Source organism: Lampris incognitus, chromosome 4 (assembly GCF_029633865.1).
Source record: "Lampris incognitus isolate fLamInc1 chromosome 4, fLamInc1.hap2, whole genome shotgun sequence".
NCBI classification, from domain to species: Eukaryota; Metazoa; Chordata; class Actinopteri; order Lampriformes; family Lampridae; genus Lampris; species Lampris incognitus.
Window position 1 is genome coordinate 62,305,027 of NC_079214.1, and position 14,888 is coordinate 62,319,914.

At 49.0% G+C, this 14,888-nt stretch overlaps 1 protein-coding gene across 1 annotated transcript; it reads left to right on the plus strand.

Annotated features, from left to right (window-relative positions):
* The first annotated feature begins 11,954 nt into the window (after positions 1 to 11,954).
* Positions 11,955 to 13,619, plus strand: LOC130112107 (general transcription factor II-I repeat domain-containing protein 2-like). The gene has a single exon (XM_056279401.1). It carries the CDS (start codon positions 11,955 to 11,957, stop codon positions 13,617 to 13,619), a length of 1,665 nt encoding a protein of 554 aa, XP_056135376.1.
* Positions 13,620 to 14,888: the final 1,269 nt, after the last annotated feature.

Sequence of the window (14,888 nt, forward strand, 5' to 3'; positions counted from 1 at the left end):
GAACAAACACACCTGACTGAGTTTGTCCAACGACAGCCTCAGCTTGGTCCCGAGGACATCACCCTTGGCTTTCATCAAGGTGACAAGTTTTGGTGTGTGGTAGTCAAGCTTGTACATAAACGTCTGCTCGAGGGGAATTGTGGTTATTCTTCTGAATTCTGCCTTGACCTGAATGGACAAAAGTCAACATTAGGAACAGAGCCAAATAGTCAGATGGTCAAATAGGCAAAATGAAGGGAGAGTACATTCCTTATAGGGCAATTAAACCCTTTATAACCCAATGGTGCAGCACATAAGGTAGCACTGTAATAATGATTAACTCAAATAAAGGAGGGCCAATTCGGCTTCGAATTTTAACTTAGAACACATACATAAACATAAATAAACTTGATGCACTTCTTTCAGTCAGGAGCAGTAGTCCTCAATGGGGATGTATACATTAGAGATTTTAAGAAGTACAATCATAGTCTGAGGAAAAATCCTCTCCAGTTTTTATGATTATAATACATTAATTTATTTCACATCACCTCGGATATATAAAATAAGATTTTTAATGAAAGGTTTCATTGTCTTTCTTTCCAACATTTCTTCAATGAAAGGTTTCATTGTCTCTGTTTCAAACATTTCTTTGTTGGATGTTGTTTTAACAGTTACTGCCTTTACAAACAGAAATAATATAATAAACATATGATACAGCAAATAAACCAGTCTATAGAGCATTAGGTTCATAATACAAAGCAAATTCTGAGATTTCGAGCAAAAAGTTGTAATATAATGCGAATGATAGTCAGGAGTTTATTCTGATGATTGTTTTCTCATAATCTGACTACTCTAAGTTATAGGTTTTGTTCATAGAAAAATGTGCTCAAAGTCTATAAGTTTATTTATTTTTGAAAGTGAGAGCAGAAACACTAAGTTTATGTTAACCTTGAGATTTTAAAACACAGTTAATAGTGAAATTGGTTTATGGCTGCATCCGTAGTCCTTAATATATGTTATAAATTGAAATTTGTATTGCTCAGTGGGTCAGGTAATAGTTTTAAAGTTTATGGATTCACTTACCTCAGCTTCACAAAACAAAGCAGGCCAACTCTCTGCAGTCATCAGCCGCGGGACTTCCTGTCACAGTCTCAAGCCGTCGACTTGAGAAAGTCTTGGCAATGTTTTCTTGAATCACCTTAGTGTTGTTCTTCTTCTGTACGTCGTGAAGAAGCTCCTGTCTCTCCCTCTCCAGACTGTCACTAGTTTCTCCTATTGGATGTGGAGGAAGGTAGTTTACCTCTTGCAGTTTTTTTGCAGGATCTGTACAGTAAGCTACTTGGTTTGTCTGGCCTAAGTAGCTCTTAACTAAGCCAGAGCTTCCCAAACTTTAGAGGCTTGAGGTCTCCAAAAATTGTAGCAAATTCTCCAAGGCCTAAACGATCCTCCGTCCTTTCCTACACATCGTTAAGCACTGCAGGTATTTCCACAACAAAGCCATAAAATTAAAAGGTTTTAGTCAACACATCGAGCCTTACAAGCATAGCAACAGGACGGCTAACATTAGCACAGAGGTGTTGTAGCTTCCTAGCATTAGCACAGAGGTGTTGTAGCTTCCTAGCATTAGCACAGAGGTGTTGTAGCTTGCTAGCATTAGCACAGAGGAGTTGTAGTTTCCTAGCATTAGCACAGAGGTGTTGTAGCTTCCTAGCATTAGCACAGAGGAGCTGTAGCTTCAGTTAAATATGTGCTGAGCGACATTAAACAGATATAATAACGCTTCATCGTGTGATCATAAGCCGCATACACAGCAGCCTCGGCAGCGTGTTTAAAACCCATGTCAGGACATTCAGAGGACTTACCCACCAACAAAGCTGCCAGCTGAACTACTGCTGGACAGCTACGGCGGTTATAACAGGAGCGCACATTGCACCATGTAAACACGGCTCTCACACACACAGACCCGCATATTATCACAAATGTAGAGAGGCAATAACTTGCGGTACACACGCAGATATTCGGCCAGGAAGCTCCTCCGTGAAGCCCGACGGTTAAAATGGCGCGGGCGGGTCTCGCTTGATTCAAATGTGCTGCGTGTTTAGACGAAGTAAAACTTACTTACTATTTTCTGGTTTATGTGCGGTGATGATAAAACATGTAAACAGTATGAGAAGTTCTGCAGTAAAACTTACTCTTCCCACAGAGCGAATTTATTGTATGATTACATTGCGTAAACATATCGTAGCGAAGACGCTACCCCGTTAGAATTGTGCCCTGCTGTTTTACCCGTCAGGCATTGCGCCGCGTCAGTCACGTGACTGCAAACTCTGCTCCTCCCCCTGACGTCACATCGCTCCGCCCCGGCTCACAGTGTATATAAACTGGTGCGCTCAGCGTCGCCGCCCAGTTACTCCAAGATTCTAAAGAGATTAGCACGTGAGAGAAGAGCCATTGAGAGATCAGAGCATCGTTGGAAAGCACAACTGAAGACTACGATGTAAGCATCTTTACACTTTTAACCACCCATCACTTTCTACATTCTCCTTATTGTAAAGCCACTTAGAGGGTTAGAAAAGCGCTAAATGAGTTTATTATCATTATTGTTATCATTGTTATTATTAAAAAGTCAAGTGTGATTGTACCTTAAGTGAAAAGGTAGATGATGAATTGAATTTGTTGCTTTGTGTAATTTTATAATTTGGTGCAAAACTCTGCTGTGTTCACGGGATCGTCGGGTCGAATCCCCGCGTTACCTCCGGCTTGGTCGGGCGTCCCTACAGACACAATTGGCCGTGTCTGCGGGTGGGAAGTCGGATGTGGGTATGTGTCCTGGTCGCTGCACTGGCGCCTCCTCTGGTCGGTCGGGGCGCCCCCGTATCGGCGGAGAGGAGGTGGAGCAGCGAACGGGACGGCTCAAGAGGAGCTGGGTAATCGGCCGGATACAAATTGGGGAGAAAATTGGAAAAAAGGGGGGAAAAAAAACTTTAAAAAAAAATCTGCTGTGTTCAGTGGCCAAGATTATTTTTGTTTTACTGGCTTCTTTCTGTGTAACTCAAATCTATGAACTACTTTACTGTGGTACCCTGTACTAATTGAATACAATCTCAAAAACGAGCTTTGTTTTTTTTAAGACCAAAGTTATCTTTTTGTTTTTTATAATTGCAGCCTGAATGTTATTATAATGTCCTGTAAATATTCTTAAATAAAAACGAACGGTAACCATCACGGAAGGTTCCCTGGCCGTACGTTGGAGGTAGTGTGAAAAAAATCCTGGAAAAATCCAATCAGTTCATCATCGCAACTCCTCAGTTCACCGTTGTAACTCTAATTAATGTCCTCTGTAATTTGCATATGAACCCGGTGTTAGATCACCGGTTTCGGTCATAATGCAACTGTACTGTTTATAAAGTTGGACCTGCAGTCAGCTGAGATTGACGAAGTGTCTTAGATGAGTGATGAAATGTGTCCAGATAAACTGATTCAATTTTTCTGGGATTTTTACACCTGGATTATTGAGCATTTAGTACAGTACCCGTTCAAAAGGAATTTACCCCTGTTGTGGATATTTGTAACATGCGCCTTGGTTGCTCTGACTCGTCGGTTCGTTTCACACTCTCACTGAGACACACACAGACACTCTTGGTCGCCAGAGTGCATCGTCTGTTTGTGTACTTCCCCGCTGTCTGTAGTTCCCGTCTGTTCCTGCTTTTGTGTAAGTGTTTTGGATGGACCCAGCAGATCTGCTCAGCCTGCCGTATACGTGTAAGGATTTTGGGGTGTCGAGGGATACTTTTCTCCAAGAAGAGCCGTCCTTCTTTGGGCTTCTCACCGCGCTCTGGAAGTGAGACCCTGAGATAGCACAAAGACTTGGTTTCTACAAGTGGAAATTCTATGTGAATCTGGTTTCTCCACAGCCCTGCGCGACCGTGTCTTAGAGGCCCAGCATCCCCAAGCCTAAGCTACCCAGCATCCCCGAGCCTGAGTTGCCCAGCATGTCCGGGCCTAATCTGCCCAGCAGCCCTGGGCATAAGCTGCCCAACGACCCTGAGCCTGAGTTGCCCGATGCCCCTGAGTTTGAGCTGCACGGTGCTCCCAAGCCTGAGCTGCCCGGCGCCCCTGAGCTTGAGCTGCCCTGTGCCCCCGAGCCTGAGCTGCCCGGCGCCCCCGAGCCTGAGCTGCCCGGCGCCCCCGAGCCTAAGCTGACCAAAAACCTTGAGCCTGAGCTTCCCAGCGCCCTCGACCCTGAGCTGCCTGGAGTCACCGAGCCTCACCCGCCCGGCAACCCAGAGCCTCAGCTCCACGGCAGCCTAGAGTTCCAGATTGCTCTGTCTGATCCTGTCCGCCGGGCCGTCTCGGTTTCGGCTGTTGCTGTGCAGTCTATTGCTGCGCCGCCGGCCGCCATTGCCGATAGGCAGTCTGTTCCTGAGCCGTCGGCTTCCCGGCCGTCCCTGAAGCCTGTTCGCCATGCAGCAGCCCTTCCGCTGCCTCCAAAGTGTGGTCCTCGAGTGGCAATCATTCCGCCGCCCCTGAAGCCTGTTCAACCAATGACGGCCCTTCCGCCACCTGCGAAGCCTGGTCCCCAAGCGGTGGCCCTTCCGCTTCCCCCTGGGTCTATTTACCGAGCGGCGTCTGTTTACCGAGCAACTCTTCCACCGATCCGGAGGGCTGTTTCCCGAGCGGTCCTTCCGCCGCGTCCAAGGTCTGCTCCCCGAGCGGCGGCCCTTCCGCTTCCCCCTGGGTCTATTTACCAAGCGGCGTCTGTTTACCGAGCAACTCTTCCACCGATCCCGAGGGCTGTTTCCCGAGCGGTCCTTCCGCCGCGTCCAAGGTCTGGTCCCCGAGCGGCAACCCTTCCGCCGCCCCCGGGGTCTATTTACCGAGCGGCATCTGTTTACCGAGCGACCCTTCCGCCGACTCCGAGGTCTTTTTCCCGAGCACCACTTCCGCCGACCGCAGGGTCTGTTTCCCGGGCAGCATCTGTTTACCAAGCGACTCTTCCACTGACCACAAGCATCCCAGAACATCAGCAGCCCAGCGTCCCAGAGTTCCAGAATGGTCTGTCTGTTCCTGTGCCACCAGCGGCCCCAGCCGGCGTGCGGTCTTTTGCTGTGCGGCCGGCTTCCATGGCCGACGTGCGGTCTGTTGGTTTGTCGCAGGCTTCCCCAGCCGGTGTGCGGTCTGTTGCTGTGCGGTTTGTTACGGTGCCATCGCCCACCCCGGCCAGCGTGCAGGCTGTTCCTGTGCTGCCGACTGCCTCGGCTGGCGTGCGATCTTTTGCTAAGCCTGAGCTGCCCGGCGCCCCCGAGCCTGAGCTGCCTAAAACCCCCGAGCCTAAGCTGCCCAGCACCCCCAAGCCTAAGCTGCCCAATGCCCCCGAGCCTGAGCTTCCTGGCGCCCTCGAGCCTGAGCTGCCTGGTGTCCCCGAGCCTCAGCCACCCAGCATCCCAGAGCCTCAGCACCACGGCATCCCAGAGTGCCAGATTGGTCTGTCTGTTCCTGTCCGCTGGGCCTTCTCGGTGTCGGCTGCTGCTGTGCGGTCTGTTGTTGCGCCGCCGGCCGCCCTTGCCAATAGGCAGTCTGTTCCTGACCGGTCGCCTCTGAAGCCTGCTCGCCGTGCGGCGGCCCTTCCACTGCCTCCAAAGTGTGGTCCTGCTTTTGTGTAAGTGGGGTTTTTTTGGGGGTTTTTGTGTGTGATTAAAGCTGTGTTCAAACCCAGCCTATCCTTGCTGTCCTATCTCAGGTTCCCTACCCGTCCCGCCCGTGACAGAATGAACCAACCAAGGATGGACCCAGCATATCTGCTCAGCCTGCCGTATACGTGGGAGGATTTTGGGGTGTCGAGGGACACGTTCCTCCAAGAACAGCCGTACTTCTTTCGGCTTCTCACCGCACTCTGGAATTGGGACCCTGAGATAGCCCAAAGACTTGGTTACTACAAGTGGAAATTCCACGTGAATCAGGTTTCGCCACAGCCCTGCACGACGGCGTCTGAGCTGCCCAGCACCCCCGAGGCTGACCTGCCCAGCACCCCCGAGCCTCAACTGCCCAGCACCCCTGAGCCTAAGCTGCCCGGTGCTCCCGAGACTGAGCTGCCCAGCACCCAAGAGCCTAAGCTGCCCGGCACCCCTGGGCATAAGCTGCCTGGCGCTCGCGAAACTGAGCTGCCCGGTGCTCCCAAGTCTGAGTCGCCCGGCACCCCTAAGCCTGAGCTGCTCACCGCCCCTGAGCATGAGCTGCCAAGCGCCCCCAAGCCTAAGCTGCCTGGCGCCCCCGAGCCTAAACTGTCCGGCACCCCCGAGCGTCAGCCGCCCAGTGTCCCGGAGCCTAAGTTGCCCAGCGTCCCAGAGTCTGAGACACTCAACGTCCAAGAGACTCAGCAGCCCAGCGTCCCAGAGTTCCAGAATGGTTTGCCTGTTCCTTTGCCGCCTGCCGTCCCTCCCGGTGTGAGGTCTGTTGCTGTGCCACAGGCTTATCCGGCCGGCGTGCGGTCTGTTGCTGTGCGGTTTATTGGTGTGCCCTCGCCCGCCCCGGCCAGCGCGCAATCTGTTCCTTTGCTGCCAACTGCTTCAGCAGGCGTGCGGTCTGTTGCTAAGCCTGAGCTTCCCAATGCCCCCGAGCCTAAGCTGTCTGACGCGCCTGAGCCTGAGCTGCCCAGCGCCCCCGAGCCTCAGCCACCTGGCGTCCCAGAGCCTCAGCCACCCAGTGCCCCTGAGCCCCAGCCGCCCAGAGTCCCAGAGCCTCAGCCGCCCAGCGTCCCAAAGCCACAGCAGCTCAGTATCCCAGAGTTCCAGAATGGTCTGTCTATTCCTGAGCCATCAGCTGCCCTGCTGCCTCTAAAGCCTGGTCCCCGAACGGCGGCCCGTCTACTGCCTCCTAAGCCTGGTCTCCGAGCGGCGGCCCGTCCGCTGCCTCCAAAGCCTTGTCCCTGTGCGGCAGCCCTTCCATCGCCTCTGAAGGCTGGTCCTCGAGTGGCAGCTATTCCGGCCCTTCCGCCACCTCCAAGGCCTGGTCCCCGAGCGGTGGCAGTTCCTCCGCCTCCAAAGCCTGGTCACCGTGCGGCAGTCCTTCCGCCGCCTTCCAAGCCTGGTACCCGAGCAGCGATTCTTCTGCAGCCTTCGAAGCCTGGTCCTCGAGCAGCGGCCCTTCCACTGCGTCCGAAGGCTGGTGCGCAAGCGGCAGCCTTGACGGCCCTTCCGCCACCTCCGAAGCCTGGTCCCCGAGCGGTGGCCCTTCCGACACCTCCAAAGCCTGGTCCCCAAGCGGTGGCCCTTCCGCTGCCTCCGAAGCCTGGTACCCGAATGGCGGCCCTTCCGCCACCTCCAAAGGCTGGACACCGAGCGGTGGCCCTTCCACCATGTCCGAAACCCGGTCCCCGAGCGACGGCCCTTCCTGCCCTTCCGTTGTCTCTGAAGCCTGTTACCCGAGCAGCGGCCCTTCCACTACCTCCAAAACCTGGTCCCCGAGCAACGGCCCTTCCGGCCCTTCCACTGTCTCCGAAGCCTGGTACCCTAGCAGCAGTCCTTCCGCAACCGCCGATGTCTTGTCCTCCAGCGGCGGCCCTTCCGTCACGTCCGAAGCCTGGTCCACGATCAGTGGCCCTTCCTTCGCCTCCGAAGCCTGGTTTGCGATCAGTGGCCCTTCCTTCGCCTCTGAAGCCTGGTCCACGATCAGTGGCCCTTCCTTCGCCTCCGAAGCCTGGTTCACGAGTAGCAGCCCTTCCACCGGCTTCGAAACCTGGTCCCCAAGCAGCGGCCCTTCCACCGCCTCGGAAGCCTGGTCCCCTAGCGGCGGCCCTCCCGGCTCTTCCACTGCCTCCGAGGTCTTGTCCCCGAGCGGCGACCATTCCGCTGTCTTCGAAGTCTTTTTCCCAAGCGGAGGCCTTTCAGACAACTCTGAAGTCTGTTTCCCTTCCGACGCCTCTGAAGTCTGTTTCCCGTGCTGTTAGTTCCTGTGCCACTGGCCGAGGACTGAAGATGCAGCTGAACTGAAGATGCAGCTGAACTGATGATGCAGCTGGAGGAGGCTCAGGAAGAGGCACAGAGAGAAACTTGAATCAATATCTCGAGGGACAAGTTGTGAATTATTGGTATTATTGCAATAAAGAGGCTTTCTGCAAAAAAATAGCTGAAAGAACCTTTTTTTAAATAATTCTTTATTTCAAACTATCAACATATATAATAACAAAAGCAGACAACAGAATCAAACAAATAATGTATAGAATGCAACGACGAGCAGTGTCAAACAGAAACAAAGAAAAAACACATCTAGGATAGAAAGGAAAACACCCGAGTATATGACTTAAAAACATTAAAGACATTGCAAACGTTTATTGCTTTGATAGCTTTCTTCTTTTGAGAGGAAGAAATCGTTGACACATATTGACCCATTTCTTTCATAAATACAAAGAAATGAGGATTTTTGTAAATTTACATTTGTGACTGTGGAATTTGGCAAGAGGTGGAATTAGTTTAAACAGAAAAATGCACTAATGTCTTGCTCACTACAATCATAGCAACCGAATATAATATTTCTATAATAAAGGACAAAATGTTGTGGTTACACCGGCCAGAGCTGCCTCCCCGGCACGTTCAAGCCACTCCCCCTGCTCGGACGTGCCGGAAACATCCGAGCGCTCGGCTCACGCTCTGAGGAGACGAGCGCTGCGTTGCACCAGGCGTTTGCCATCATCCATCAGGCACACCTGCGGCAATCAGGCAGCCCTCTACAAGAAGAAATATGTCTATTTCTTGTATATGTCTATAGCTGGGTTCCCCGTTCCTACCTGGCCGACCCCGCACCTGTGGAGGAGTCCTGTCGGGCCCAGCCCAATGCCATCGGACGGTAGCCCGGTGTCTCCCGTAGGAGGGGGGGGTCCTGTTGTGGTTACACCGCCCCGAGTTGCCTCCCCGGCACGTTCAAGCCACTCCCCCAGCTCGGACGTGCCGGAAACATCTGAGCGCTCGTCTCGCACTCTGAGGAGACGAGCGCTGCGCTGCACCAGGTGTTTGCCATCATCTATCAGGCACACCTGCGGCAATCAGGCAGCCCTCTACAAGAAGCCTACCAGAACGTCTCTCCATGCTTCGACGTACTGAACCCTGTGGTAAAGCTCTGACAAGCCCTCCAGCGTTCCTTGCCCTCTTGCTCTCCCGTTTATTCCCAGTGTCTATATTCATGTCTCTCTTTTTTCCCTCCCAGGACTCTCCCTCCGCGACTTCCACGGCTCCCCGCGTCTCCCTCGCTCCTTGCCCCCAGCGACCGTCACGTTTTCCCCCCGGACCTCTCCAGCGATCTCCCTCCATGTCTCTCTACCTGGACCCCTCCTATTCGGACTTGACTTCCTGGATCTTGGACACGGACTTCCTCGGACAACCCCTTGCTCTACGGATTTGGACTTTGGTAGCCAGGCGCACATTGTCTCAACAACGCCCACCTGAGACTCACCTGTCATTATCCCCTGTGACACTGTTGTTTGTTTTTCTTCCCTGCATTAAATCGCCCTTCGGGTTATCCCGGTGCTCTGTTGTCTGTCTGTCCTTTTGGGTTTCCCTACACTGGCCTCTGGTCTTCATTCGTGAAATGTAACACAAAATCTGAGAAATGCTGTTAACCATAAAATGATTAAAATCTTTCCACAACTTATATGTAAACGTACAAGACCAACATAAATGGGAGCAAGTTTCAGCATGTAATTCACAGAAAGAGTAATTTACATCTTTGTCACTCTTTAACTTTTGTAAGAAATGTTTAGCTGGATAGAATCTGTGGATCAACTTAAATGAAAATTATTTAACCTTATTTGTTAGAAGGAACTTTTGTGGTAAGGACCGACATTTCTGCCAGTCAATATATACCAACAAAGTTACTCCAATAAAATGTTGCTGGAGGAACAGAAACGATGTTGGCCTGAAACAAAGCTCTTATTCTGGAATTCATGCCTCTATGAAAAGAAAAGCAATCTTTTCCTAATGGAGATTGAATTGGGTCAGGGGTGACATTGACAAGGGCAGAGAGTGGTCAACATTCCCAAATAACAGGCATATACCAGATGGGATAGCGTCAAAACTACAGAAAATTTTTTGGGGTTATTGGTATATTATACCTGGCAAGACATTCTGAGTAGTTGTACAATAGCCCTTCTTTATTAAACAACTGACTCACTAGGATAATGCCATTGTTAAACCAATAATCATAAAATAATGACTTGTTCTTATGTACAATATCACAGTTGTTCCAAATATAACATCTCTGCGGTGAGAGGTTGTACTTGTAAATCAGCGCCCAAGCCAAAGGAACCTGTTGGTGAAAATTTGAAAGTTTGAGTGGGATTTTTTTGAATATTATAGTTACAAAGCAGAATGAATTTTAGACCACCTAAATGTGGAAAAAAAGTGAGGAGAGATGAAATTCCAAATAGTAGGGTTTTTTAAATATTATTTGAACCAGTTTATTTTGAATGTATTGTTAAGCGAGCTGAAGTCTATAAAATGTAGCCCACCGTTGTTGTATGTATTTAGAACGACAGATTTTTGCATATAGTGGGTTTTGTTTTTCCATAAGAAATTGTCAAGCATTCTGTCGATAGATTTAAACACCGAGCCATCAACATACACTATGTACAAAAGTATTGGGACAACTGGCCATTACACCTACATGAACTGTTATGACATCTCATTCTAAATCCATAGGCATTAATATGGAGTTGGTCTCCCCCTTTGCAGCTATAACAGCTTCCACTCTTCTGGGAAGGCTTTCCACAAGATTTTGGAGTGTGTCTTTGGGAATTTTTGCCCATTCATCCAGAAGAGCATTTGTGAGGTCAGGCACTGATGTTGGACGAGAAGATTTGGCTTGCAGTCTCCATTCTAGTTCATCCCAAGTGTTTGATGGGGCTGAGATCAGGGCTCTGTGCGGGCCAGTCAAGTTCTTACATGCCAAACTCACCCAACCATGTCTTAATGGACCTTGCTTTGTGCACTGGGGCACAGTCATGCTGGAACAAAAAAAGGGCCCTACCCAAACTGTTCCCACAATGTTGGAGCATAGAATTGTCCAAAATGTCTTGGTATGCTGAAGCATTAAGATTTCCCTTCACTGGAACTAAGGGGCCTAGACCAACCCCTGAAAAGCAACCCCATACAATTATCCCTCCTCCACCAAACTTTACATCTGGCACAGTGCAGTCAGGCAAGTAACCTTCTCCTTCGCCAAATCCAGACTCGTCCATCAGACTGCCAGACAGAGAAGCGTGATTCGTCACTCCACCGAACATGTTTCCACTGCTCCATCCAGTGGCGGCGTGCTTTTCTTTCTTTTTTATCAATATATTTTATTGATTTTTCAATAATAACAGAAACAATGTGCATTACAACAATACCCTCTGGGAAGAAAAGCAAAAAGGAAATGTAATACACATTGTGCATCTGTGTACCTAAGCTTAGTATACAGCATATGAAATATCAAACAATTTCTTAAAGCTACATTCTAATAGCAAATATGTATAAAAAATGCTAAAACAACAATAAAAGAAAACCATAACACAGAACAAAAGTTTCTCTTTTCCTATACAATTTCTCCTACATTCTACATGGGTATCCAATGGTGAAGATACATCACCTTGAAAAAAAATCGCTTTGCAGGCTCAGCCCCCCCCCCCCTTCCTCTTCTGGTTCATGTAAAATATTTTCCAGGTCATTATGTTGAACAAAATGTATAAACGAGCCCCATATCTTTTTAAACAGTCCTCCTCCTGTCAATCCTGGTCATCAACTGAATGTGGCCCGAGAGCTTGTGTCTGTGACAATGCAACGCTGAAACACAAGAGGGCGCTGCCGCACTTCGCTTTTTCCCCATAGTAACAGAAATGCTGAGTAGCATGTTCCCGCAGTAGCATCGCCTACGTCACCCGAGTAACGTTACCTGAACGTACGCTTTGCAAAGGAGATCGAAAGCTAGCTAGCTAGCATGAGCAAAAGATGGCGACAAAACGAAAAGTAGACAAAGAGTATCGACAGTTTCAAGAGAGGTGGGAAGCTGAATACCTGTTTTGTGAGTTAAAACAAAAGCCAGCGTGTCTCGTATGTCAAGAGTCGCTGGCAGTGTTCAAAGAGCACAACATCCGCAGAGCCTTCGAAAGGAAGCATGGCGAGCAATATGCTAACATGGACACGGAGCAGCGGCTGCAGAAAGCCAAAGGCTTGAAACGCAACCTTCAACATCTGCAAAGCGTGTTCACTCGCATCGGTAGTGAAAGTGAGGGCGCTACCGAGGCGAGTTGTATTATCGCAGAGGAACTCGCAAAGGCTAGCGAGCCGTTTAGCGAGGGAGAGTTTATTAAAGACTGCCTTGAAAAAGTGTGCAACGTCGTGTGCCCTGACAAGAAGCAGGCATTTTCAAACACCAGCCTGTCCCGGAATACTGTGGCTAGTCGTGTTGAGGAACTGGCCTCCGCTGTGGAGAGCCAGCTACAAACCAAAGCCGAGCACTTTGTTCCATCCTCACTAGCGGCAGATGAGAGTAAAGACAGGACGCACACAGCCCAGCTGTCCATACTCATCCGAGGGGTGGACACTCAGTTGTCCGTCACTGAGGAACTTTTAGACGTGAAACTGGTCGGTTTGACTCGGAAGGCGACGGGGCACACAGGAGAAAACTTGGTAGCCTACCACCGCATCCTCCCCCAGGAGGCCCTCTGCTGTAAGGTGTTGGGCATGGAACAGGTCATGACTGTTGTGACTAACACTGTGAACTTTAGTCGTGCACGGGGCTTGAATCATCGGCGGTTTAGGGCTCTTTTAGAGGAGGGAAACTCTGTGCGTGAGGATGTGCCCTATCACACGGAGGTGCGCTGGTTGAGTCGGGGAAAAGTGCTGAGGAGGTTTTACGACACCCGCGCTGAGATCGCTCGTTTCATGGAAAGCAAACAGAAGGCCGCCCCCAAGCTTGAGGATGAAAAGTGGCTGAGCGACTTGGTGTTTATGTGTGACATCACGGAGCACCTCAGGTCACTGAATCTCAAACTCCAGGGAAGAAAGCAGCTGATCCCCGAGATGCGGCACTCCGTGAAGGCATTTGAACTGAAACTGCGTCTGAGGGAGGGCCAGATGCGCAAAGGTAACTTGACCCACTTTCCTACCTGTCAATCAATGAGCGCCACAGTCACCATTCCACTCCGGACCCAAGTGTATGCTGACAAACTGAACACACTCAAAGCGGAATTCAGCAGGAGGTTTGCTGATTTTGAATCACAGAAATTCAACCTTGACCTGTTCGCAAATCCTTCTGCAATTGATGTCGACGCTGCCCCTGAGCACCTGCAATTGGAACTCATTGAACTGCAATGTAGCAGCGCTCTGAAGTCCCAGTACCAGTCAATCGGGGCTGCTGAGTTTGCAGCTCTCCTCCCCAAATCAATGCCAGAGCTCCGTCTTCATGCTGCACGCATCATGTCCATGTTCGGAAGCACTTACTCGTGCGAACAGATGTTCTCCATAATGAACCTGAACAAGACATCCCACAGATCCCGACTCACTGACCAGCATTTGGTGTCGGTACTGAAACTGGCCACAGCCAAGGACATTAAGCCTAGAATAGACGAGATCATCTCTAAGAAAAGGTGCAGAGTGTCTGGTAAGAGTTGAACTACAATGCATTTCAGATAGGCCTTGTTGCACTGACTATTTTGCGTTATCACAGAAAACATAATTTGTTGTGTTGAAAGACACAGTAGTAGGCCTAATGGTTTTGTTTAACTGTGAAACTATTTTGTTAAAAACTGAGCCTATTGTAGGCTAGACTGCTAATGTAGTTTGTTTAATTGTGCACTTGTCTTCTTCTTCTTTTATTTTTTATTATTATTATTATCTTTAAATACAACATCGTTTTTGCACTTGCCGCTATATTGACAGCACTTCCATCTTACTTTGCTGATAAAAAGAATTACCCACAAATATGAAGGGGGAACAAACTGTATTTTTATTTTATTTAATCCACCTGCTAGCCTACTTATAAACATAATTGTTGTGGTCCTGTCATCCATGTGCCCTCTCCTGGCAGGTTCTCGCCAGTCATGTGTTTGGTTTGATTGTGTGAATAAACCCGCCAGTTTGGCTGCATTGACGTTACCTCTGAGTCATATATGAATTGAATTGAATTGAATTGCCTTTTATTAATCCCCAGGTTGGGGAAATTTGAATGTCACTCCGACAGGAAAATGAGAAGAAGCATACAGAGTATTGAAGTTTACTGTACAAAGAGACCAATCAAATATACAATAATCCTAAAAAACTGTCTGTGCTATATAAATAGCATATGGGTTGTAACCATAACAAGAATCACTGTAATGAATGTCATGGCCCCCGATTTTATTCACAACCCTCAGAATGGCCCTCAGTAAGTTTGGATTTGACACCCCTGGCGTAGAGTAATCACAGAGCAAACAGATTTGATGGCAGGGCTCTTTCCCAGCTTAGCATTATTGGCCAGCTAGCTTCAGCTTCAACAACATAAATCGTCGTCATCACTGTCATTGCTTAAACTATTCGTAAAAAAATGACATTTTCACTACACAATCATACCTATAATACACATGACTATTTAGAGATATTTAAATCAAACATTATGGACATTCAAACATTCTAGCTTCTCAGAAAAAGGGTGTACATAGAGCTCCTGGCGTTACTAACCTCTGCCCAAAACAGCCAGACCCGGGAAAGAGACAGAGACCTAGGAGTTCACGACCCCGCCAATGTCCCAGCTCATAGCCCAACAGTAATCAGGATATTAAATGTGGCCAATCAATAATCAGGATATTAAGATATAGTAAATAAATCAATAAAATGAAACATTAAACAAGACAGGCGATCACAGAAACAGAAAAACAAATAAACAATAGCAAATGAGACATAAAA